Source organism: Pseudopipra pipra, chromosome 26 (genome assembly GCF_036250125.1).
Source record: "Pseudopipra pipra isolate bDixPip1 chromosome 26, bDixPip1.hap1, whole genome shotgun sequence".
In the NCBI taxonomy this organism is placed as follows: domain Eukaryota; kingdom Metazoa; phylum Chordata; class Aves; order Passeriformes; family Pipridae; genus Pseudopipra; species Pseudopipra pipra.
In genome coordinates this window covers 4,195,453-4,219,046 of record NC_087574.1, presented here as the reverse complement: position 1 = coordinate 4,219,046, position 23,594 = coordinate 4,195,453, and the positions used below count along the sequence as shown (strand labels likewise).

At 64.0% G+C, this 23,594-nt stretch overlaps 1 protein-coding gene and 1 long non-coding RNA gene across 6 annotated transcripts; both read right to left on the bottom strand.

The window, feature by feature from the left end:
- Positions 1-1,519: 1,519 nt before the first annotated feature.
- Positions 1,520-3,538, bottom strand: LOC135403041 (uncharacterized). Its single transcript, XR_010425299.1, has 3 exons — positions 3,445-3,538; positions 1,986-2,228; positions 1,520-1,724 (listed from the first exon to the last, which is right to left on the bottom strand). It is a non-coding gene; the product is annotated as an uncharacterized LOC135403041 (long non-coding RNA).
- Positions 3,539-4,505: 967 nt separating this feature from the next.
- On the bottom strand, positions 4,506-21,735 carry JUP (junction plakoglobin). 5 transcript variants are annotated; one of them, XM_064636649.1, is made up of 15 exons: positions 21,658-21,735; positions 12,068-12,300; positions 10,861-11,114; positions 10,367-10,605; positions 9,751-9,952; positions 9,190-9,334; positions 8,718-8,821; positions 7,420-7,758; positions 7,179-7,334; positions 6,923-7,042; positions 6,634-6,784; positions 6,387-6,508; positions 6,114-6,153; positions 5,599-5,764; positions 4,506-5,382 (listed from the first exon to the last, which is right to left on the bottom strand). In XM_064636649.1, the coding sequence occupies exons 2-14, from the start codon at positions 12,291-12,293 to the stop codon at positions 5,619-5,621; spliced, it is 2,244 nt and encodes a 747-aa protein (XP_064492719.1). In that variant the 5' UTR covers positions 12,294-12,300; positions 21,658-21,735; the 3' UTR covers positions 4,506-5,382; positions 5,599-5,618. The 5 variants fall into 5 exon arrangements, with proteins under 5 accessions (XP_064492719.1, XP_064492723.1, XP_064492720.1 ...); XM_064636653.1 differs by having other exon boundaries at positions 21,618-21,702; XM_064636650.1 differs by lacking the exon at positions 21,658-21,735 and adding an exon at positions 21,545-21,640.
- Positions 21,736-23,594: the final 1,859 nt, after the last annotated feature.

Here is a 23,594-nt window from a genome sequence, read left to right as displayed (position 1 = left end):
CTTGGGGCTCAATCCCTTGTACTGTCACTGCAGGGTCAGGGGTGCTGATGGCTGGGGGGCTGCACCCCACTGCCTGCTGAACAGAGAGGAGAGCAGCCAGATGGGGAAGGCTGCAAGCACCGGCAGGGCATGGAGAGGGCTTGCCCCCACCCCAGCCTGGCGTGGGCAGGGGGTTGGGAGCCTCAGCCCCATCTGTCTCCTGCTGCCCCACACCCATCTGCCCCAGCCCCTCGCTCTAATCCTGTCCCTGCCACACGCAGGCCAGAGGCAGAAACAAAGCAGAGATAATCCGTCTGTGCTGAACCCCCGCTGAACCCCAACCCCACACCAGGAACGGGCTCCATCACAGCACCGTGGGCATCGCCCCTGCCTAGCCATGGGGGCTGTGGGGTCTCCCCCCAGGCATCCACACCCCATGGCTCTGGGGACTTTGCACCAGCGCCCCCACAATGCCTGTCAGGGGGGACAGCAGCACTGGGATTCACTGGCACACTCTGCCAACCCCACCAGTGTGCCACCCCTGCAAGCCACGGCACAGTGCAGGGGAGCCGGGACGTGCAGGGGTCCCTGGAGAAGACAGAGGCTCTCTCCCAGCATCCGGCTCGGCTCAGCAGAAGCTGCTCTCAGAATTAGCCAGGGATGTTCTGGGTGAGGAAATCCAGCCCGTCAATCCCGTTAGCAGTGATTAGCTCCGGGGCTGCCCTCGCCGTCCCGACCCCGCGCAGCTGCTGCAACCTGTGCCCCGCTGCCCTTGCCAGCCCTGCCACCCTCACCAGCCCACGGGCACTCACGGAAATACTGCAGGGTCTCCTCGATCTGCTGGGGGGCGAGGGGGGCCGCTGGCTGTGGGGGGCCGAGGGGGGCTCTCAGCCAGTCACCGTGGTCGTAGCCAAAGACGGTGTCAGCCCGCAGCGTGTAGCGGGGCAGCTGCTCGCCCAGCAGGCTGATGATCTCCACCTCGGGGATGTCCCCACTGCACAGCTCTGGGGACAGAGGGGCACGGTGTCAGCCCAGGGTTGGGGGCATATGAGGGGAATGGGGTGTATGGGGGCCTTGGCAGGGGAGCACTTCCTACATCCCTCAGCCCCCTCTGTCCCCTCAGGGTTTGAGGCTGGTGCCACCAGATGGGTCTGCCCCCAAAGCCACTCTTGTGGGGACTGGGGGATCCCCCGCAGCGTGGCACACAGGGACATCCCCCCCCTGCTCTGCCCTGCTCCCCCTCGCCCCCCTGCTGTCTGCAGGCAGGGTCCTACTGCCATCTCCTGGCCACGCTCTGCCCAGCCGAGTGGTGCCGGGGACAGAGCACGGTGTGGGGTGAAGGATGCCAGGACAGTGGCTCAGCCCCAGCAACAGGATGGGGGCAGGATGCAGGACCAGCCCAGAGTTGCCCCAGCTCTTCCCCCCCCTTTTCCCAGTTCCCCTGGGCCACCTACTGGCACTGCCCATCCCTACCCACCGGTGATGGTTGAGGCATCGCGGTGCGTGCCCGTGTCCGACCCACGGGATGCCGGGTCAGTGTGGGGACAGGCAGTGACAGATGAGTCTGGGCTGGGCCGGAGGTGGCAGGCGGGTGGGCTCTGGCCGGGGGGATTCTCTCGTGGGACCACGGTGTCCAGTTTGGCTGGCGTTACGTGGGGGCCCAGCCGCCATGGGGAGGGGCACCGTCCACCCTACCTCCCTGGAGCGGCGCTGCTGGGCAGCAGATTCCCTTCTCCGGGCCCTGCCTGGGGAGAAGGAGCTGTTCAGGTGACGGTCTAGGGACCAGCCCTGCACCTCTATATCCCCCAGCATCCTGCCACGGGACAAACACCCTCCCAGGGGCAACACCTGCCAGGCTGGGGGCTGGTGAGGACCTGGATGGCATAGCCAGGGCTCAGGTGTCCCTCCTCCCTGCCATTGGGACAGGGGGGCTGTGAGAACGGACCCCAGCTCAGCAGCCACCCCAAATGTGGGGCAGGTTTGGGGGTGGTGAGGGGTCAGTGTACCTGCTATGTGGCGGCTGCTGTGACGTGGGGGGCTCAGCACCAAAGCAGAGACTTGGTGATTTCTGGATCAGCGCCAGGGCCAGACAGGGCAGAGGATGCTCTGAAGGGACGGGGCAGGACCGTGCTCCCCTCGAGGTCCTGGCTGGGTCCCTGCCTATGGAGTGAGCAAGGAAGGAGCCCTCGAGCTTCCTGGCAGTGGGCAAACACAGCTGCAGTGTCAGTAAGAGCCCTTGGGAGCTCCACCTTAGAGAGCAAAGTCCGTCTGTTATCCTCTGTAGGCGCAGGGACCTGCTGTGCCACCCAGGGCAGGGCTGGGCAGCATCTGTGTCTGCCCCATCCCAACCATAAACACATCATGAGACAGGCCATAAAACCAGAATATTCTTGCTTTCCTGCTACCTCTAGTAGTCCTGATTCGGGCTGTGCTGGCACTGCTGCCCCTGAGCCCTGGGAGGCAGGAGCCCCTTGTGCAAGCCCCCTGCCCCATCTCCACCCCTGCTCCCACTTCCACCACGGTAGGGGCTGCGGCACCAGCAGCCCCTCATCCTCATCTACACTGCTCTCCCTCCTAGCACATGCTCAGGGTTGCTGCCACATCCACAGCACCCAGGCCAGGCCACCCTGCACCCCCCTGGCACACAGGACGGGCAAGAGGCAACATGCACATTCCGAAGCACACCCACAGCCCCCACAGACCTCTGCCCCATGGCACCGGGACCAGCAGACCTTGGGGCCCCATGTTGCATCGTGCTGCCCAGAGAACAGCTCCCAGCCCCAGCCCCCCAGACCCTCTTCTCCCCGGGGAAGGACAAGGACCCACCGTGCCGAGGTGCCGCGCTGCGCTGGCTCCGGGGAGGGAGCCCGGCCGGTGAGTCAGCTCAGCCGGGATTGCCAGAGCCCTGCGTCTGATTTTGGCCCAGCTCCTGCACGTACATTCACCCTCCCCAGGGGAACCTTGTTCAGACACGTGCAAGCAGCTCCCATCGACCCCCATTCCCATCGCCCCCCGGACCCCACTGTCCCCCCGCCACCAGCGTTCGGGTCCCGACGACCTGGTGACCTACCCCACGGGAGCTGGGCGAGAGCAGGACGGTGGTCCCGGTGGGACACGGGCCAGGCGGAGCGAGGTCCCGGCTCAGCCCGGCCCGGGTGCCTGTGCAGACCCGCGCCCGCTGCGCCCTTGCCCTGCCCTGCCGCTCCTGCCCGGGCACCTCCCGAGGGGAAGCCGAGCGCCAGGAAGGGACGAGACGAGGCAAATTCTCCAGGGCCTCAGCCTGGGGCTCGCCCACGGGGGCCACCCACGGTCTTGAGGTGCCCGAGGGCAGCTTGGGGAAACGTGGGACACCAGGAGAGCCGCGGGCTCGGTGCACCGGGGGATGCGGGGGCTGCGGGTCTGGGTGCAGCGGTGGTACCGGGGCGGGAGGTGCGGGTACCCCGAGGGGTCCCGGGGCTCACTCACCGCTGGGCGCTGCTCCCGGCGTGGCGGCGGCTGCGGGGCTCTCGGACATCGCTGCCGGGCCCCGCCGGTAACGAAGCCGCTCCCCGGCAGGTGTGGAGCGCGGCCGGGCATGCTGGGACCTGTAGTCCGTCCCGCTTCTCCAGGAGCCTCCCCAGGGATGCCGCTCCCTGGGAACCCCGCAAACAGCTCTGGCTGCTCTGGTCCAGCTATCCTCTGGCTCTGCTTTCCCCCAAAATCCCGGACATGCCCCCTAGCAGCCCTGCCACAGTGGGACTGAGGGTCTCAGAACGTGCAGTCCTGCCCCAGTGAGGGCACCCCAGGGTGTGTAGGGGGCACGCCCCAGCCCATGGCCCCCGGATGGTCGCAGGACCTAGTCCCTCCTAGGGCGCAAGCTCTGGGGCATCTCCAGTCCCACTGGCACGTGGGGGACAGCCAGATCCGACACCAGGAACATTCCTGCGACCTGCAGCGGGGCTGGCTGGGAGCCACGAGAGCAGCTCCAGGCTCAGCACAGCCAAACCCCCATCCCAGGCTGGAGCCATGGCCTGTCACTGACCGTGTCCTGCTCCAGCAGTGCACGCAGCAGGCTGAGGGCTGCCTGGCCCCCAGCCTCATCCTATGAGTCGCCCCGGCCCCGCTGCCCTTGGGAAGTGCACTGGGCTCTGTCGGGGCTGCCCGGAAAGCAGCTGTTGTTTTGCTCCTTGCTGGTCCTGGCACGGGCCGTGGCAGGAAGCAGATCCATATCCCTGAGCAGCAGGGTTGGCTGCAGTCACAGCGCTGAGCTCAGGCAGGATGTTCCCCACTTCCCAGACCGGCTCCTGCTGCCTCGTCCCCAGCTCACTCCTGTGCCGAGCACGGCACGTGAGGCTCCGTGTCCTGCCGAGCTCTGCGGCAGCCGGGCCCTGGGCCAGGCAAAGCGGGTGCTGAGCGTGGGAACGAGCTCACCAAGGTCACCCTGCCCCACGGAGGGACCCCCCACAGGCCCATGGAGGGTGATGGCTGCCTTCCCCCCGCTGCCCCGAGGGTCTCACCGACCATCCCCAGCCAACAGAAGAACAGGCTCAGGGCAGCACAGGGCTGCAGGGGTTATTTTATTCTTTGCTTTGGTCTATACAAAAACAACTTACAGAAATAATAAAACTTTCCATTCCTGACCCACACTCCAGTAACTGTCCATCCCTTTCCAGCCGGAGTGTTAAACCACCATCAGATCTAGAGCCTCTTTAAAAAATGCGTTAGATAAGGGAGGAGGAGACGGAAACACACCACTCACCAAAGAGAAGGGAAATGGGTTAAAATGTGCAACAGAGATCGGTACAAGGACACGGTTCCTAATGCTGGAGTCACTCCTCTATGGGGACTGGCAGGACAGGCAGGGATACAAAGTCAGCTCCCAACGGCTGATGGGAAAGAATTAAACCTCAGACACCCCAACGGCCAAACCGAAGGTACTGGGACACGGACCCTTTGCTTTTGGCAAACTCTGGATTGGCCTCATTCAGCCGGAGTTTGCAGGAAGCAAAGGGTTTTCCCGTGTTAGATTCCTCTCCTAGAACACTAACACGCAGAACAAATCGGGGGGAAGTTAGAAAGCACAAACTTAAAGACGGCAAAAGCCGTTGGCACCATATTAAAAATAAAAAAGAAATATATATTCATAGAAAAGACTATTTTGCCAATGAAAGGTCGCTAACGGTGCAGGGTTTGTGTTTTAAAGCTTCAGAAACAGTATCTTGGATGCTGGATGCGGCAGTAGGTGCTCGAAACAGTCCCAGGAGGAAGGACCTTCTCCACAGACCCACAGCGAAGAAAACAAATCGAAAAACAAAACCTCTTGTGGGAATGGAAAAGTTTTGTCTTCTCAGGCACTTCTGTCTCCCAAGTCCTTCTCGCGAATGCTCAGCTCTGGGGCCACCCTCTTCTGCATGGAGAGAACACCTGCGGCGGCAGGGAGCTCCCGTCACCCACTGAGGGGGGATCTGGGACAAGACCAGAGCTCCCGAGCCCACGGGTGATGGGGACATCAACCCACGGCAGCAACAGGGACCCCACAGTGGCACCAGGGATCCCAGGCACGCCTGGTGCCACCAGCCAGCCCTGCCTCCCCCAGCCACCCGCGCTGCCCCAGGGCTGAGCCCCCACCCCGGCAGGTACCTGGTGCGGGGCAGGGCGGGTTAGGCGAGCATGTGGTCAGCGAAGGGCGCCCGGACGCCGTCGCTGTAGGCGTCCATGGGGTAGTCCCCGTCCATGTCCATGTGCATGTCGATGGGGTCCAGGGGGATGTCACCCGAGTACATGGGGCGGTAGCCAGGGTCCAGCTCTGCAGGGAAGGGACGTGGCAACCTCAGCTCCCGCCAACCAGAGACATCTCCAGACCTCAGCCACCCTCACCCGGGGCAGCGTGTGGCACATGGTGCTGCAAAGGACGTGACAGCCACCTGCCACCCCAGCCCCCAGCCTGGGGGGCAGCCCAGGCACCCAGGGCAGCAGCTGTTTGTGCTCCCGAGGAGCTGAGCATCCCACTGAGCTTCCCCAGCAGGCTGTGCTGGCACTTGACTGGCAGCCACCAGAGAAAGGTTTTAAAAGCAGCCTGGTTTGGCAAGATAAGACAACTGCCCACCCAGAGTATAGCCCATGGTGACCCCGGGGAGGGCTGGCACCGTACTCACCGTCTGAGTAGGGCTCGTTGATGGGGATCATGCTCTGAGCCTACGGAAGAAGGTGGCACAACTGAAGGGATTTGTGCTCAGGGGTCACATGGCGCCCAGACCTGTCCCAGGCTGTGACCCAGGAGCTGAGGCCACAGCCCGTCCACCCCCCACCTCCCCACATTTGCCCATTGCTCCCGTCCAAGCTCTGGTCAGAGGTGCTGGCAGGAGCTGCTGGAAGCAGGACAGGGCCATTCCCAGAGGCTCTTTTTCCCAGGGAAAGGGGATGCTCACCGCCTCCCAGGCTGCTGGGTCGTGCTTGAAGAGGGAGTTGGTGAGCTCCACGGAGACGCGCTTCCTGTAGTCGGGGTTCTTGTCCTCCGAGATGCGGAAGAGCACAGCGGCTGCGTAGGTGGCTGCAGGGACAGGCAGCAGCCTCAGCTCCTGGTGCCACATAGCGCTGGAGCCCCAAGAGCCCCAGCTGGGACAGTGCCAGGAGGCAGAGAGCCCCCCCCACAGCCCCTGGCACGGTGGCACGTACCCGTCCCCTCATTCCGGGAGTGCAGCAGCTCCATCAGGGGAGCCGAGGCCCCCTCAGCATCAATGGCATCCGCTGCCTCCTTGTCCTGGGCCAGCTCACACAGCACGCCCGCTGCCACGCGCTGGATGTTCTCCACGGGCGAGTACAGGAGCTGTGGGGAGAGATCAGCACCACGTGAAGCAGCTGGCGAGGAGCCTGATGCACAGAGCCACCGGCCCAGGGCTGGGGCTCCCTGTGCCCGCTGGGAGGGGTTGGCCCAGCGCAGCCCCCACATGCCCCCAGCCCTGACCTGCACGAAGAGAGGGATGGTGTTGAGGCGGAAGATCTCCATGCGGTTCATGGGGTCCCGGGCCAGGATGTGCAGGGCCCCCGTGCACCCCTCCACGATCTCTTCCATCTTCACTCCGTCCTGCCGGGGGATAAGCGCTCAGCCAGGGCCCCCCACGCCAGGACATGGCCACCCAGAGCGTGGGCACAGGGTACCCCCAGGGACAGGCTGGGTTTTGGGGTGCCAGGCTGTGCAGGGCAGAGGGGTGGGCACTCACTGTGTAGGGCTGCTGTGTGCCAGCAGCTACGTGTCGCTGGGCGTCCTGGTGAGCCTTGACCAGCAGCTGGACCAGGCGGGGGATGACGGCGGCCTCCTGCAGCGGGGCATGGTTGGCCGGGCACAGGGCCAGGTTGCGGATCAGGCCTATGGTAGCCTGGAAGAGAGGAGGGGGAAGGAGAGATTCGTCTTGACCGTGGCACTGGCTTCCACTGGCCCTCAACACCCCTCTGGCCCCTCACCTTGACCAGTGGCCACTGGTTGGGCTGGTTGAGGAGCTTGACGATGGCGGGGATGCCGTAGTTGAGCCGCACCGAGTTCTGTGCCATCTCGGCCTCGGGGTGCCGGCTGGTGAGGTGCCGCAGGGCGCAGACGGCCGGCTCGGTGATGTCCTCCTTGTCGCCCGCCCGCAGGATGGTGTGGATCAGGGCCTCCACCCCGTTCGACTGCGTCACCAGCGTCTTGTTCTTGCTGTTGTTGCAGGTCAGGTTGGAGAGGGTGCCGGTGGCACAGGTCAGCACGTTCACGTCGTCAGAGCTCAGCTGGTTCACCAGGATCTTGAGGACACCGTCCAGGCCCTCCTGCGGGAGTGAGAATGGGAGGTGGGAGCAGCACCCACAGCCAGACCTGGGCTCAGCCAGCGGCGGGGCTGCAGCCCCACATCCGGCCCCGTGTGCCCCTAGCAGGCAGCAATGGAGGGGCTGCAGCGTTCCTGACTCCCACACAGCTCCTTTCCTGTTCCCCCACAGCTGGAGCTGCTCCTCCGCGGTGCTAGCACAGCATGAGCCACAGCTGCTCCGACATGTGCAGCTTCACTCAGAGTTTAATGTCTCCAGCAGTTTCCCTGTGCTGGGATCGTGGTTCCGATGCCTTTGTCAGCGCTCCCTGCGCAGTACCGGAGTGACCCCAGTCCCGGCTGTGCTGGCCGACAGCCAGAGGCAGGGCAGGAAGGGGTTAAAGTGCCACGACCACGTTCCCCCCTCAATCAGCAGAGTCAGGGATGTTCCATGACAGCCAAAATAGTTTCCAGGCTGCATCAGACTCTAATCCGTGTGAAGCGGCCCCAGCAGATGGGGAAACACATCAGGAGGCAGCAAAGGGCTGGGAGAGCAGTCCCAGAGCAGGGCTGGGGTCACCCCTGAACCAGCTGCGGGGCACAACCACCTCGGCAGAGGCTCCACTGGCAGCTCCCGTGGGAGCCGGGCAGGCGGCCAGCCCAGGGCAGGCTGCCAGGGCTGCAGGGCCAGAGCAAAGCCCAGCAACACCCACTGAGTGACCGCGGTGGCCTCGGCCCCACGCCGGGGACTCACAGGAGCACGGGCAGCCGGCTGGCACGGGCAGGGCCGTGGGCAATAATCAGCCCCTGTGATGCTGCAGGGGAACTTGGGCACAGTGGGGCATCCCCTCACCCTGCCAGGCACAGACACTGCTGCAGCTCATGTGGCTTTGGACCCAGCCTGGCATGAGCAGCCCAACACCGAGCACGGACACGCCTCCAAAATGCTGCACCAAAACACGACCCGGGGTCCCGCAGACTCACCTGTTTGGTTGCCACATCAGAGAGGTTCCGCAGGGTCCAGAGGCAGTTCTGGACCAGCCTGGGGCTGGAGCTGGTCAGGTGCTTGCCCAACGCCTGCATGCCACCTGCAGGGAAGGGGACAGCCCACCTGTGAGTACCCTCAGCTGTCCCAACAAGGAGGGAGACTGAGAGGCAGCAAGTCTGCGTGGACTGGACACCACTGGCCAATGCTCCCACACAGAGGGCAGCCTCACGGCTCAGCAGAGGCCAAATAGGGTGTGGAAAGAGATCCTGGACAGCTGGGATAGATTCTGCCCACACACAGTGCCAGGAACACACCTCAGCAGCCCTCAGAGCAGGAATCCAGGCCAGCACAGGTGGCTTCACCTGGCTGTGCCAAACACTGCCCATCCCACACGTCCACAGCAGCATCACCCTGACACCACCATCCTCCTCCTCTGACAGCTCTGCCACAGCCCCCAGTCCCTCTTACCAGCCTCGACAATGGCAGGCTTGTTGCTGGGACACACCGACAGCACCTTGAGCACCCGGCTTGTGGTCCAGAGCAGCTTCTCATAGTTGTAGCTGCGCATGATCTGCACCAGGGCCTGGGGTCCTCCATTGGCCAAAATAATCAGCTGCAAGATGGAATCACAGCATGGTTTGGGTTGGAAGGGACATTAAAGGCCATCCAGTTCCAGCCTCTGCCATGGGCAGGGACACCTTCCACTAAACAAAGTTGCTCCAAGCCTTGTCCAACCTGGCCTTGAACACTTCCAGGGATGAGGCATCAAGAATGGAGGCTTGGGGCATGCCGCAGCTTTGGGGTCCTGGGACCTCCCCTCAGGATTCCCCAGCTCATGCCAGGACATAAACCAGGTACCCCTTGGCACGCAGGAGTGCTCTGGTCACCTTGCCAGGGGCACACCACGTGGTGGGGTCTCCACCGCTCCCTCCCAGGCTTCCATCTCCGAGGTGCAAGGTTGGGCAACAGCCCCCCCGCCCTCCCTCTGGCAGGACCCCACACCACAGGCAGGCTGGGTCCCCATCCCACCTTGCTCTCCTGGTTCCCGTAGGCCAGAAGCTGGAGGCAGTCAGTGGTGATGGCCAGGAACTTGGGGTTGTTCTTGTTCAGCAGGGGAACCATCTTCTGCAGCCCGTCGGCCAAGCGCACGGCCATCTTAGCCCCCTCCTGGTACAGCAGCAGGTTGTGCAGGGTGGTGATGGCGTAGAAAAGGACCGACTCCACAGGTGAGCTGAGGGCAGGTGGCAGGACCACATCAGTGTGGGAGCTCCACCGGGCTCACTGGGATGAAGGGGAGCCCACAGGGCTGCCCCAAGCCCAGCTCCCACCAGCACCCTTCAGCAGGACCCAGTGAAAGCCCACCATGCTGTTTGGTCCCAGGGAAGGGACACTCCCTCCTCAGGGCAGAGCAGAGCCTGAGCCCCATCTCCATGGCCAGGGCAGTGCAGGGACCGCTCCCCTCCAGGCTCCAAATGCAGCAAAGCCCAGGGTCTTTCACAGGCTCCCAGCCTCCCACTCCCTTGTTTCGGTGAGCAGGAAGATCCACACTGAGGGGCAGCATGAGCCCTCTCCTCCCCTGCCCCCAGCCCAGGAGGGACCACCTGGCTCCGCCATCCCCCCTGGAGCCCCCGCCCCCACCACGTACCTCAGCATCCTGACGAGGGCTGGGATGCCACCAGACTTGAAGATGGAGAGCAGGCCCTCGCGGTGGTGCGAGAGGTTGTGCAGGATGCTGGTGGTGCAGCGGGCCGTGTCCAGGTCGCTGGTGCTCTGCATGGTGCGCACCACGGCCGCCACGATCTGCGGCGACTGCATCAGCGCGCGGCGCGACGCCTCCTTCTTGGACAGCTGGTTCACAATCATGGCTGCCTTGCTGACAACCACCTGGGGCGAGAGGAGCCGGCCGTGAGAGGGGGGTCCCACAGCAAGGCCAGGCTGTGAGGGGATACGGGTGAGCAAAGGTGGGCTCAGTCCTGGTACAGGGAGGAGGCAACCAGAGTTTTGCCAAGAGGAAGGAGCCAGACACGGCCTCAGAGCCCTACGGGGATGAGAGCCCAGCTGTGTCAGGGAAGTGCAACCCGCCAGCACAGCAGCTGAATGCACAGAGACAGACACATGCAGGAAACCCCAGTTCCTTACCGGGTCCTCGTCGTTGAGCAGCTTGGTGAGCTCTGGGATGGCGCGTGTGGCCAGCTCGGCATCGTCCTGGTAGTTGATGAGGTGCACGATGGCCGACTTCAGCATCTGGGAGGGCTCTGCCAGGCGCTGCACGTTGGTCTGCTGCCCCTCCAGCTGGGTGGTGATGAGGAGCGAGCGGTCCTCCACCGTCTCGGGGTACATGGCAGCCCGGACACGCTGGGCACGAGTCATGGCCAGCTGAGCCTCCATGTCCGCTGCAGGAGTGGACAGGGAGGCAGTATAAGGCTCAGCCTCTCTCCAAGGAGCACTCCCAGCCCTGCTTCCCAATCCCAACTAGATGAGCAAGAGCTTAGTGCAGCGACACAGGCCACGTCAGCAGTCCCGGCACGCTCTACATGGAGCCGGAGCTTCAAAGCATACACAGATACAGCAGCACAGAGATAAGACAACAGTCAATTAGGCAGCATGATGAAGCAGTTGTCACACAAGGCCCATTAATTAAAAAATTAAGGATATTTGCAACTTGGGACCAGCTGGCACTGGGAAAAAGGACACCGAGGCCTTCCCTGTCAAGGATGCTGAGATAAGCGAGATGCTGCGGCACCACCCGCGGTCCCCACCTCTACAGCACATGGACCGTGTGGGGCTCAGGGGGGCTCTGACTCCTGGGGGAGCTGGAAAATAAACCTTTCAGGGCCTAACGCTGACAGGAAACCACAGAGGTGAGCGGAGCAGACCATCCCACTTTGAGGGGATAAAGCTGGGGGAAGCATCTCCTTCGCTGCGGGGCCGCAGCTCCGCGTCACTCTCGCCTCAGTGGGGGAAGCCGGGCCAGTGCCGTGGTGTTCCGGCACATGCTGGCAGCTCTGGCAGCCACGCCGGGACAGGTTTCCCAGCAGGCAGACAGGCAGCAGAGCAGGTGGCAGATCCGTGGGCTGGGATCAGCTGTTCCCATCTCAAGCCAACCTGCCGGCTCGCTCGGATGTGTGTGCAGCTCAGCACCAGTGCGGGCTGGCCACGCCGCCCCCACACGAGAGCCTCTTGGCGCTGGGGAGGAGGATGGGAGGGAGCATATTTTAGGCAGCAACAACTCCTGGGGTGTGGAAGGCAGCATGGAGGAGTGCCCAGAAGCAGCACAGCTACAGGGGAGGAAAGCAGGAGCTGAGCAGCTGAGCCCACAGATGTGCTTGGCCCCGCAGCCCCTTACCTTGCGCTTGGCTCTGGCCCTGGCTCCCTCCCTGGCAGTAACTTGTGGTGGTCGTCTTCTTGATGGTGTACTGCTTCCCATACACCTCATCATCGTCCCCGAGGCACTTGCTGCTGACGGAGGGCACCTGGGTGTTGACGCCGGAGTGGATTCCAGAGTCGTAGGTGTAGGTCTGTTGCCACTCCGTCACCTTGATTGGCTGCTCCATCATGTTCATCACCTCCATGGCTGTTCTGCAGGGCAGGAAGGGGAGAGGTTACACCTCTGGGAGAGCCCAGGTCACCACAGCACCCTCCTGCCCCTCTCCTGCCCCGAACAACACAGCAGCTGGCCCCTGCACAGCCCACGAGGAGATGGAGCCGATCCCTATCTGCCCTCCTCCCCCACGGGAGATGAAAGGCAGCACCGGGATGACGAACCCACAGCTCAGCACTTTGCTGCTCGTGTTCAGACATGAACCACGGCTGCGTCTCACAAGGCCGTGTCTCACCACCACCACAGCCAAGGTTTGGGCAGGCTCTGCCCAGCGCAGGGGGGCCTCTCAGTCAGATCCCCCATTCCAGGGTCCCCCAGCTGCCCACGAGCTTTTTAAAGACCCTTTCCAGAGACAGGACCTGCAAAGAGCTGGGGACATGCCAGGAGCTCCAAGCTCCACATGGCTAGAGCTCCAAGAATAAAATGAACTCTTTTAGAAGCTCTCTGGGATGTTCCCAAAGCACCTAAAAATAAGCAGGCAAAGCCACCAGCTCGGCTCTCCTGCGGGTGCTCAGCACCACAGGCGCTCACGGCGCGGTCCGGGGCTGGGCACTCCCCACGCGGGGCCGGGACAGGGCAACCCGGCACATCCCAACACTCAGGACAAACCAGCCAAGGTTGCTGGGAGCAGGGCTGGGCTTTCCTTGCCTTTAATTTGGGGACGCAGGGGGAGGGAGGATGGCTCACGGATTAATGCCTGAGCTCAGCAGGGTGCAGGCAGAGGCCGCAGGGCTGTGAGTCACCAGCCCCGCATCCAGGCCCCCAGCACGGCCAGGAGGGATGAAGACAGGCAAGGATGGAGGGATGGAAGCAGGCAGGGAGGGAGGGATGGAGACAGCGCCCGCCCAGCCCTGCCGCCGCTGACCCATCACCCAGGCATCCGCCGGGATTCCTGCCCCTTCCAGGCCACGCAGGAGTGGGATGAGTCAGAGTTTCAGAGGCGATAAGCGGCGAAGGGAGCAGCTGCCGCCCGGCATACCTGGGCGCAGCAGCACCCACTTCCAAACAACCTAATTACCACCTGCACCGGCCCCGATTCCTGCGCCGGGCTGGACCGGGGCAGCCGCACGCCCTGGCTCCGCTCCAGCCGCCGGCACAGCGCGAGGGTCGCAGCGACCAAGCCGGGCTGGGGCGGCAGCCTCGGGCCCCAGCACCCTCCTGGGGAGCGAGGGGACGGGGCTGAGCCCCTCCAGCCCCCGGTGGCTGACTCAGGGCGTCGGGTGGTGGCCGAGGACGCGGCTCCGTGGGGCGTCCCGGCGGGGCCCGGCGCGCACGGGCTTGGCGCGGCTCGTCCCAGCGCTGCCGGCTGTTCCCAAGGAGCGGCCGAGCCCTCGCCAGCCGCACGGGCCGGCGCTCGCAGGGAGAAATCCCCAGCCCTCATTCCCGGGAGCAGCGGACAGATGGGAAACAGGAGCCCCGCCACGCTTGTCCCCCCGGCCGGGAGCATCCCGCATCCCCCCGCGTCCATCGCCAGCCCCAGCCGCCTTCCCAGAGCCGCGGCAGGGCGCTGCTCCTCCTGCCAATCCAATATTTTTTGTGCTGTCAAGCAGCACTGGCCGGCTCAGAGAGGTTGTAATGGGCTGTGCATAATGCACGGTGGTCAGGCAGTGGAGGGACCCGCTAATGGAGGGCGGCGGGGGCAGAGCCTTCCCACGGCGGGTGGGAGCTGGGCGGTCCGATCAGCGGGGCAGGACGGTGCGTGACACATGGCGCCAGGGGCAAGGGGAGAGCCAGCTCCGCTCCCCACCCTGCGCCGGAGCAGGGATCGGCTGGGAGAACTCCAGGGCCGCGCTGGGAGTGCCGCGGTGCCCCACACCCGCACTTGTGAGCTGCTGCACAGGTATTTGGAAGGGCAGGTCCTCCAGCTGGGTCATCCCGGCCACGGTGGCAGATCCTCCAAATTGTGTCAGGAAGCCCGAGAGAAGCAATAATCACATCTGAGGAACTGTGGTGGGCAGGGCACAGAGCCATGGTGCAGGAGCTGGGTGAGCCATCACCCATCCCAGCTGGCATGTGGGGCCCCAGAACCCCCAGGATGACACTGGAAAGCTGCCCTGGACAAGACAGGCACAGGGAGAGCAAGGTTGAGGAAGAAAAAGCTCCCTCCACCAAATGGGGTGTAGGGACCCCAAACACCCACTGCAGCCAGGGCAGGGACCCCGGGCAGCAGTGAGCCAGAGCAGGCAGGGGCTGGTGCTGCTGCACCATCGTTGAGGGGTAACATCGGCTCTACAATTTATAGGCACCTGACAGGCACTTAATTTTGCAAACCTCCAGAAACTGGGCTCAGACACCGTACAGAGCCCTGCATTATGCATGAGCCACCCCCTCCGTCTGCACTGAGGCACCCAGGGACATCAAAAGCCAGCACAGCTCCTCGAGCCCAGACACGAGCTCAGGCAATCGGCCCCAGACAAGCTCCAAGCGGGAGACTGGGTCCAGGAGCCACCCGGAAGGGACCACAGGCACCCTGCTAAACACAGCATCTGTCCTTCCCCTGAGCATCCCCCCAGCAGGGTTTGCTCATCACCACAGGGGCCAGCAAGGCCAGTGGCACCCGAGGTGACAGGGCCAGTGGAGCAAATGCCAGACGCTCCTGCAGTGAGCAGTGACATTTTCTGAACCCTGTGTCAAGCGTCTCCTGCTCATCGCTCAGTGAGGGGCAGACGCTGACATGAGCTTCTCCCCGTCCTCCAGCTCTGTCCTCAGGTGTCCTCCCTCCTCCTTGGTGGGATGAGAGAGGGGTGCTGGGATGCTGGTTACACCGGGGTTCACCTTCAGCAGGAGCCATTCCCCGGTGATGCTTTCAGGGCAGGGCTGCAGGGGGGGCAGGAACTCTGTCAGCACTGAAAGGGAGGGCAGCAGGAGGGAGAATTTGGGGAACATGTGAAAATACCCACCCTGGAAGGGTCAGTCATGAGTAAGAGGAATGTCTGGGTGCACTTCAGCCCCCTACATCGGACCTGGGGGCAGGACAATTGCTGCTGAGCCCAGTCCTTATATCCCCCTACCAGGCTGGCATTACCCAGAGTGGGAAGGGTAGAAGAGCGAGGGTAGAGCGGTGCCAACAAGCCCCATCTGAGCCCCTCCCTGCACAAAGCCAGGACCCCAGGGAAACAGGACTTGCTCCTGGGAACAGTGAGAAATCCCCCAGGAAACAGTGAGGCAGGCGGGGGGGAGCCCTCAGAGGGGACAGAACGCTTGGGGAGAACCTCCAGCCTGCCCCCAGCACCACGATGGGGAAGGGGCTGAGACACACAGGGGGTTTCAGCCATGGGATGTGGGGCAGTCATGGGCTTCAGTCACCCACACAGGTCACAGCCAGGAGAAGGTTAATCCCTCTCCCACCACTTCCTGAAGCCAGGAATGCTGGGGAAGGCAGAGGAAGCTCCCGCAGCTCTCGGGCACTGGCCAGTGGCTCATCCGCCCCCAGAGCCATTTGATCAGCGTCCAGGCAGCACTGGCCCCCCGGGACACTGTCTGCAGAGGAAGTATCTGGCAAACATGCAGCCCTAGGCCTGACCAACCCTTCCCTCTGGCTGCTGGAGAGGCCTTCAGCCTCACCAGGCAGGGCACAGCCAGCAGACGTAGAGCTGAGCTGCCCAGAACAGCAGCAGGGAAGCCTCAAGTGGTGCTTCACACAAAAACATCTACAGCGCAGGGGCTTCTTAGGGAGCGGAGGTTCCAGGGGAGAGCAGCTGTGACCCCCAGTGTGGAGTCACCCCAAAGTGAGAAGCTGGGGGGCACAGAGCACCCCCACAGCCCAAGCCTCAGACAGGGGCTGCGCAGGAGCAGGCACCAGGTCCTGGGGTCAGTGGCTGTGAGGGGCAGCCCAAGCTCATCACGTGCAGCTCCAGCAGCTCCTGGCACAGAGCAGTGTGGGTGCCATAGGGGCTACCAGAGCCCCTCCCAGAGCTCTGTCCTTGCACACACACCCCAGAAGCCAAGGGCAGCAGCACTGGGGGCCCTGTCACACAGCCGCAGCATGTGAGGGGCTGAGCTCGGTGGTGGGAACGTGCAAGCAGCTGCAATTACAGTCGCTGAGGCTTTTAAGGAAGGGGAAGAGGCAGTTAAAGCAATTCAATAAATGCAGCACAAGAAAAGACTCTATTTTAGAAGCACTTACGCTACACACAAGCGATCTCCGGTCCCCCCCTTCCTGGAGCAGCCGGGGATTAGCGGCCGCCCGCTCAGACAGCCCCGGCCTCAGCAGCCACAGCACAGAGTCTTCTCACAGACAAGGGCACCCAGGGCCCAGTGCAGCCCAGAGAACTGTACCCCGAGGTCCCCCACCACACGCACCCCCTGCCCAGAGCTGCCCAGCAGTGACACCAAGGGCTGACGAAGCCGGGGCAGCCACTAACGAAGCCCCCGTAGACACTGTACAAAAGCTTCAGCAGTTTTGAAGAGGATCCTCAGGAACACGCAGCAGGAGCAGGCAGAGAAAGGAGCTTGTCAAGACCTCACCAGCATCAATGGGAAGCGTTCGAGTCAGATCCTGGCACCAGGAGCCCTTTCAGCGGGGCTTTATAGGGAAGATGAGTGGAAGAATTCAAAGGGGAAGGGGAACAGCTTGAAGTTTAATGAGGAGGAGATGGCAGCAGGGGATCAGCCTCTAGTTAGAGCAGGCGAAACAGCTCTGGCCTGGTCCTGCACACAAAGGAGCCCATGGCCTTTGTTCACAGATGCTCCCAGGTCCAGAGCGGCTCCCGGCTGCCCCACCAGCTCCAACAACTTCAGGGCACTGAGGAAGGGCAGCAGGCTGCAGGAGCTTCAAACCTGAGCTCCCTCGCTGGAGGAGGTTCTAAACCCTTTTTTGTTTTTCAGCTGCTCCTGATGAGGTTAAGTTTGAGCTGCCAAATACCCCACGCAAAGCCCCCTCTCCTGTTACGGGAGTGCTGCATCCCCCCTGAGCACAAGGCCAGGCTCTGAGGCTCTGGCAGCAGAGCAGCCCCAGCACATGGCAGCTCCACCACAACCCGCCGCGCTCAGCTGATGCCCTCCATCAACCCAGAGCACGTCCTGAAATGCCTCGCCTGCACCTGAATTAACAGCTCCTGACAGCTCCAGCACACGCCAGGCCCAGGCTGTGATGTTTTGGCACTTCACATCACAAAACAACTTGGTATTATCCGTCAAGTGCTCTTCCCGCTGTGAGCACACGCACAGCGCCAGGCATGATGCTCCTGTGCACGGGGCAAGGCCCACGGCAGGACACCAGCCCCATGGCAGGAAGGTTTTTCCAGAGATCAAAGACCCGTGGCAGGGTCTCTGGCAGTGCATCTCCCCTCCCGCATCCCCCGCTGCTGGCACAGACACCACCATCCGCAGAGGCACCGCAGAGGATTGGAAGGACCCACACGGGCACATCCCCTCCTCAGATAAAGTTTGCTGATCTCACTAGAATCACGGCTGGAAAAGATGGGAATTTGCCACTTGCCCACGGAAAGGAGAACTGGCACGGCGCAATTAATCACAATAACTCCATCTGGATAAAAAAAATCATTATTTTGTTTCGAAGAGCTCAAAGAACTAGCTGTTCTTTAAGAACGCGATAATTGCAGGCTCTGGGGCTTGGAGGCTGTTCCCAGCTCCAGCCAGTGTCCAAAACATGGGGTTTGCCACCTGGCCCTGCCGGAAGAGCCACTGCAGCAGGGAGGGAGGTGGAGGTGCTGAGCCCCGGCTTAATTTCTCCATCCAGTTGCATTACAGCTGCAAAGTTCAGACGCTTCACATGAAATTATCACCAACAGCCGTCAGCACCCGGCCTGTCGGAGCAAGTTAATGATTTGTCACCAGGGCTCTGCCTGCGCGTCACCGCGATTACGGCAGGTTCCTGCCAGCAGCCAAGGGTCTCTCCCCCTCCGCAGACACACACGCGCCTCATCCAGCCACCCACCCCCGAATCCATGCGGGACCCCAGCGCATCCACCCCACGGGGTCCGTGACCCCGCCAGCACTGGGCAGCCCCCCCGGGAGGGCACTGCCGCCGTCACCCCCTCCCAGGTCTGATCAGCCAGGCGTGGGATACTGGGAAAACACCGAGCATTCCGCCTCCACCCCGCTGCCAGCTCCGGGTCTGGGAAGGAGCCCGAGGACTCGCTGGGATCAGACGGCGCAGATGTCGCGGGCTGCCCGACGAGCCCCGGCACCCGCGGCACGAGGCTCCTGCCCTGTTTCCAAAGCGATTCCGCAGCCGAGCGGCCGAGGCGTGTCAAGATGCCTCCGGGCCTGTCAGCAGCCGCAGCAGAACTCATCGGGGCTGGCGCATTTAGAAGGGTATTTGAAACCTCTGCCTAAAAAGAAACATCTTCACCTCCCCACACACCCACCAACGAGCCGGGCAGCATTCCCACGCCAGAGGTGGGGAGGGGGTGAGGAGCTCTGCACAGGGAAGGACCTGTGTGGCTCCAAGGCCAGCTCTGTTTAAGCACAGACGTGGTGTTTAGGCCTTTTTTAAAGAGGGAGCGCCTGTACCTTCCCACCCCCACTGTCCTCCACTACTTCACCAAATAGTGTCCATGGCGAAACGGTGGGTAAAACCATCCCTCCCAGAACAGAGAGCGTGATTCAAGGGACCAGTGCAGCCCTGGTGTCCTCCTGAGCTGCTTTCATTCGCATAGACCCACCCTGACACACCATGGTACTGAGAGCCACCACCCACGCCCAGCTCTGGGTGATGCTGGTGCCTACACACCCTGTCTAGGTGGGAAAACACCAGCTGAAGTCCAAGGTTAGGCTTGTACTTCTTTAATAGACATTACATTTCTTTGTAACTTTTTCTAATTAGAAGCCAGTCTAATTTAAACCTTCAAGACCAGCACAAGCCTCGGTACAGATGCTGCAATTAAAGTTCTACAAGTTCTCTGTGCAGAGGCTCTGCTCCCCCAGCCTGCGGAGCGGGGCCAAGGGCAGCTCTGCTCCCAGGCTCTGCCATCTGCGAGCGGCAGCGCGCCCGGCAGAAGCGCCGTCTTAAATCCCGGAGATCTGGAAGTGTGATAAAAAGCCAAATCCCATCAAGCGCTCCCACACCAAACCACAGCCTTGAAGGGAAACCGTCCTCCCAGGAACAGGCTGAGCTGAAGGAGCTGTGCAGCTGCACCGCAGTGCCTGCCCGGCTGCGAGGGCTGAGTAAGGGCTTCAGGTGGGGGAAACAAAGGGGAGAGTTAATGGGATTAGGGCAGCGCCGAATGATACACTGAAATAAGGCACCGGGACCAGAGGGGACACTCCCCAAGGTCCCCGGCTGCAGCCCGGCCATGAGCCGCCCGCGCTGCCGCGGAGATCAGGGCTCCGGGCACGGTGCACAAACCACTCGCACACCCAGCCCCAAGAGACCCCCCTCAGCAGCCCGGCTCGCCCCGCCGGGGATGAACGCGCTTCCTGGAGCCGGCAAGGACACGGCACATCGCCCAGACAATAGACTGTAACGCCATTGTCTGAGGGAGGGCCCCGCGCGGCCGCCACACCTTCCCCCAGCACCCCGAGCACTGGGGACCCACGTCTGCCCCAGCGCCCGCACAGCGGCCGGGCCTGGGAGGGACAACAACCCTCAGCCACGGGCGCCAGTCCCCATCCTGATGGCCAACTTGTTTAAACCAAATTAGCAGCAAAATGGGTTTTTCATGACACTTCAGGGAAATCCTCCAAAGCAGTGAGCAACCACAGGCTTCGGATGCACAAAGACGGTTCCACTGGGTGCCCTGCACCCTTCCAAGCAGCTCCAACACCGACAAGGACACAGAAAGGGACCTTGAAACCTTCCCAGCCCCGGCTCCAGCTGGGCCGGACACCCCGAGAGTGAGGCCTGGAGCAGCCCCCGCGGGCACCGCACCTGCCCTGGATGAGGCTGAGTAAGAGCCCGGAGCAAACGCTCCCGGCACCGCTCCAGCCCTCGGCACCGCTCCAGCCCCGTCCCCGCGGCAGCTGGCGGGAGTCGCTGCGCCCCCGGCTCCCCGCCAGCCGACGGCAGACGGACACCAGGCCCGCGGGCGTCGGGGCTGGCACCAGCGCCAAAACCAGCACGACGTGGGCTGGAGCAGGACGTGCAGCAACTGCGGGAGCCAGACCCAGCTGGGTCCCGGGGCGCCCCCAGCACCCACCACCCTTCCGGTAGGGAGAATGTGACAGGGAGCATCACCCCAGACACGGGGGTCAACTCAGGCACCCCAACAGCGCAGGGAACCTGCAGCCTGGCCAGAGCGGGTGCAGCCTGATGCCTTCATACCGCTGCGGGCACGACGGGTCCCCCGGGCCCGTCCCCGGCAGCCGCCGTGCCCTCGGTGAGCGCTCACGCTCCTCTCTCCGCGTTGTTCATATGACAGCCCACGTTTGCCTTCTCCGGGCAACTCCCAGCAACATTTCAGCATTATCCTTTCATCTGTGCTGTAAACCTGATTAATTAAGCTAATCGCTCACCTAACGCAATTAGAGTGCTCTCTCCTCTCCAAACATCAGACAGACAGCCAAGTTTCGCTCCCCCCATGTTTCCCGGTGCGGATATCCGCTGTCAGGGGCTCAGCTGGGACCCTCCCGTCGCGTTGTGCCCAGCGCTCCTCACCCGCAGGGGACCGCCTGGGTGATGCCAGGTCACCCTGATCCCCCTCGGCCCCCTCAGCCCCGCGACCCCACATGCCCGGCCGTGGGCGAGGGGCAGCCCCGGCCCCGCGGGTGGGCACGGCGGTGTCGAAGGGCTCCGGTGCGGCCTCGAGAGCAGCATGCGGTGTCCCCAGGTGTGAGCCGGGGCACGGAGCAGCCCAGTTTGCGTAAGAGCCCCGTGCCAGGGCCTCGCCCGCCCAGCGGCGGCTCCGGGCGGGGCCGGGGATGGGCCCGGAGCAGCCGGCTCGCACCGGGGCGCGGGGCCGCGACTTCCAAACAGGCTCCCGCAGCGCCGGGAAGGGGCCGGGGCGGCGCAGCCGCCCGCGGGAGGAGCCCTGGGGACCCGCCCGCCCTACCCTGCGCGGGACCGGCCGCGATCACGGGCAGCGCACGGGGAGCCCTGTCCCGGCTGGCGGCGGCGGGGACGAGTCGGAGCGCCCGGTGCTGTCCGGTCCCGGCCCCGCTCACCGGAGCGCTCCCTGCCCGGTCCCGCCGGCCGATCGCCGCTCACCGTCGTTCCTCGCCCAGTGCCCCGGTGCTGCTCACCGTCCCTCTCCCATGCCCGGCGACTCCGGTACCCGCCCGGTACCCCCGTGCCCGATGTCCCCGCTCACCGTGGCTCACCCCCGTTCCCGGTGTTCCTGTCTCTCACCGTCTATCTTCTCCCCTCCCCGTTCCCGGTGCCCCGGTCTCTCACCGTCTCTCCCCTCCCTGTTCCCGGTGTTCCCGTCTCTCACCGTCTCTCCCCGCTCCTGCCCGAACAAAAGGCGAGCAGCGCCCCGCGCCCGGCCCCGCCCCGCCGCAGGCCCCGCCCCCGCCCCGCCGCGTCGCCATTGGCTGCCTGCCACGCCCGTCAAACCTCCGGCGCGCCGGGCCCCGCCCCCGCCGGACGTGTTTATGCGCTGCCCATTGGCGGGGGCGCGGCCGCCCCGCCCCCCACCCGCAGGTGATTGGACAGCAGGGCGGGGTGGGCGGGGCGACGGGGCGCGGCGGCGCGAGGGGAAGGGCGCGACCACGAGGGGACCACCTGGGTGACGTCAGTGGGCGGGGCAGGGCGGGGCCGGGGCGCACCTGGGCAGGGCCGGGGGGTTCGGGGACCCCCGCGGGGACCCCGGGACGGGCGGGACCCCCGGGCGGGAGCGCGGGGGCGGCGGGAAACGGCGCTCGGGAGGGGCTCGGGGCTGCCGGTGCTGCGTCACGCCGGGGCCGCCGGACCGGTCCAGCCGGGCGCTGCCGCCGCGGCCCGGGCGAAGCCGCCGTCACCCAGCGCCCGAGTCACCCCCGGGGCGCGTCCCGGCCCGCAGGGTGGGGGCGTCCTCAGGACCCCCAGGTGTGGGGAGCTCTGCCCCGGGTGGGGGTCAGCGGGCACATCCTGCACCCACGCACGGCCCCTGCCACGTCTGGCTGCGGGCGCTGCCGGGCGGGGAATCTCCGCTCCGCAGAGAGGTGAGAGACAGCCGCCAACGCCACTGCAAGAAAGCGGGAATTCATCGCTGTGCGCTGATGGGGGAATCCAGAGCACAGCAGAGTCCTCCTGGCACAAGGAAAGGGGCACATGGCACAGCACGGCAGGGCAGGGCAGAGCGGAGCACAGCACAGCTGAGATGACAGCCAGAAATCTCATTTATGCTCCCCCTTGGTCAAGGTCAGAGGGGTTAGGGGAGTGCAGTGCTGCCCTCACCGTGTAACCCACTGTGTCCTGTGGCCTTATCCCCTGCATCCTGCTGCATCCCACCTCCGTGTCCCTGCTCATGCCCCTGCATCCCATCTCTGCACCTCTGGCACTGTCCCACAGTGCAGTTCCTGCTCAGCATTCCCAGGAGCGCTGGTCCCACCTGGCACCTGCACATCCACTGGCTGCAGGTGGGAGCAGGGAAGGGACCCCTGGAACCCCAGCTTGGGGCTGCAAGGGGCTTTGCCCAGTGCCAGTAGGTAAGTGGGATCAAGGAGCAGTGTTCTCCCACGTGAGTTTGGGGCTGGCAAAGGGGACACGGTGCCCAGGCGCATGTCAGAGCAGGGCGGAGGCCCTATGGGCCCAGCGCCACCCTCACCCAGCTGTTGGGAAGATCCACGAGCCTTTGTCCCCTGGGCTGAGAGCTTCCCACTGATCCAGGCGCGGGTGCTGCCGGCCACACCCGCCAGGCTGGCGCTCCCCTCCCGAGGTGGCTGTGACCCATGGGTGACAAACCCCAGTCCTCCCAAGGGACAGGACAGCCCTGCCAGGTGCAGGGTGCTGCGGGTGCTCCCCCCAGCACTCGCTGCCTCCTCGAGCCCTACCTGTGGGTCTGGGGGCTCAGCGCTGCAGAGCTGGGGAAGCCCTGGTAAATGGGGGCTCTGGGCAGGGCAGGGTGGGGTGCTGGCAGCCTCCTGCCACCACCTTCCTTCCATTCCCGTCCCTTCCCTCCCCCGGGGCCAACGCTGTGATTCAGCCTCTCGGTTTCAGTTCTCCCAGCCAATTTCCAAGTGCAGCGGGAATGTGGAGGGAGGAGCGATCCCAGGGTGGGCACAGGTCTGTCAGCACCAACAGCAGCCCCCCATGGGCCCCCAAAACACCCTGATGCCGGCAGGAGGGAGGTCATTCCAAGCTGCCACCCCCCACCTACATTGGGGCACACAGGCCTGTCCCTCCCCCTCCGGCAGCACACCCCAGCCCGGGAGCCTGTGGTGGAGGCAC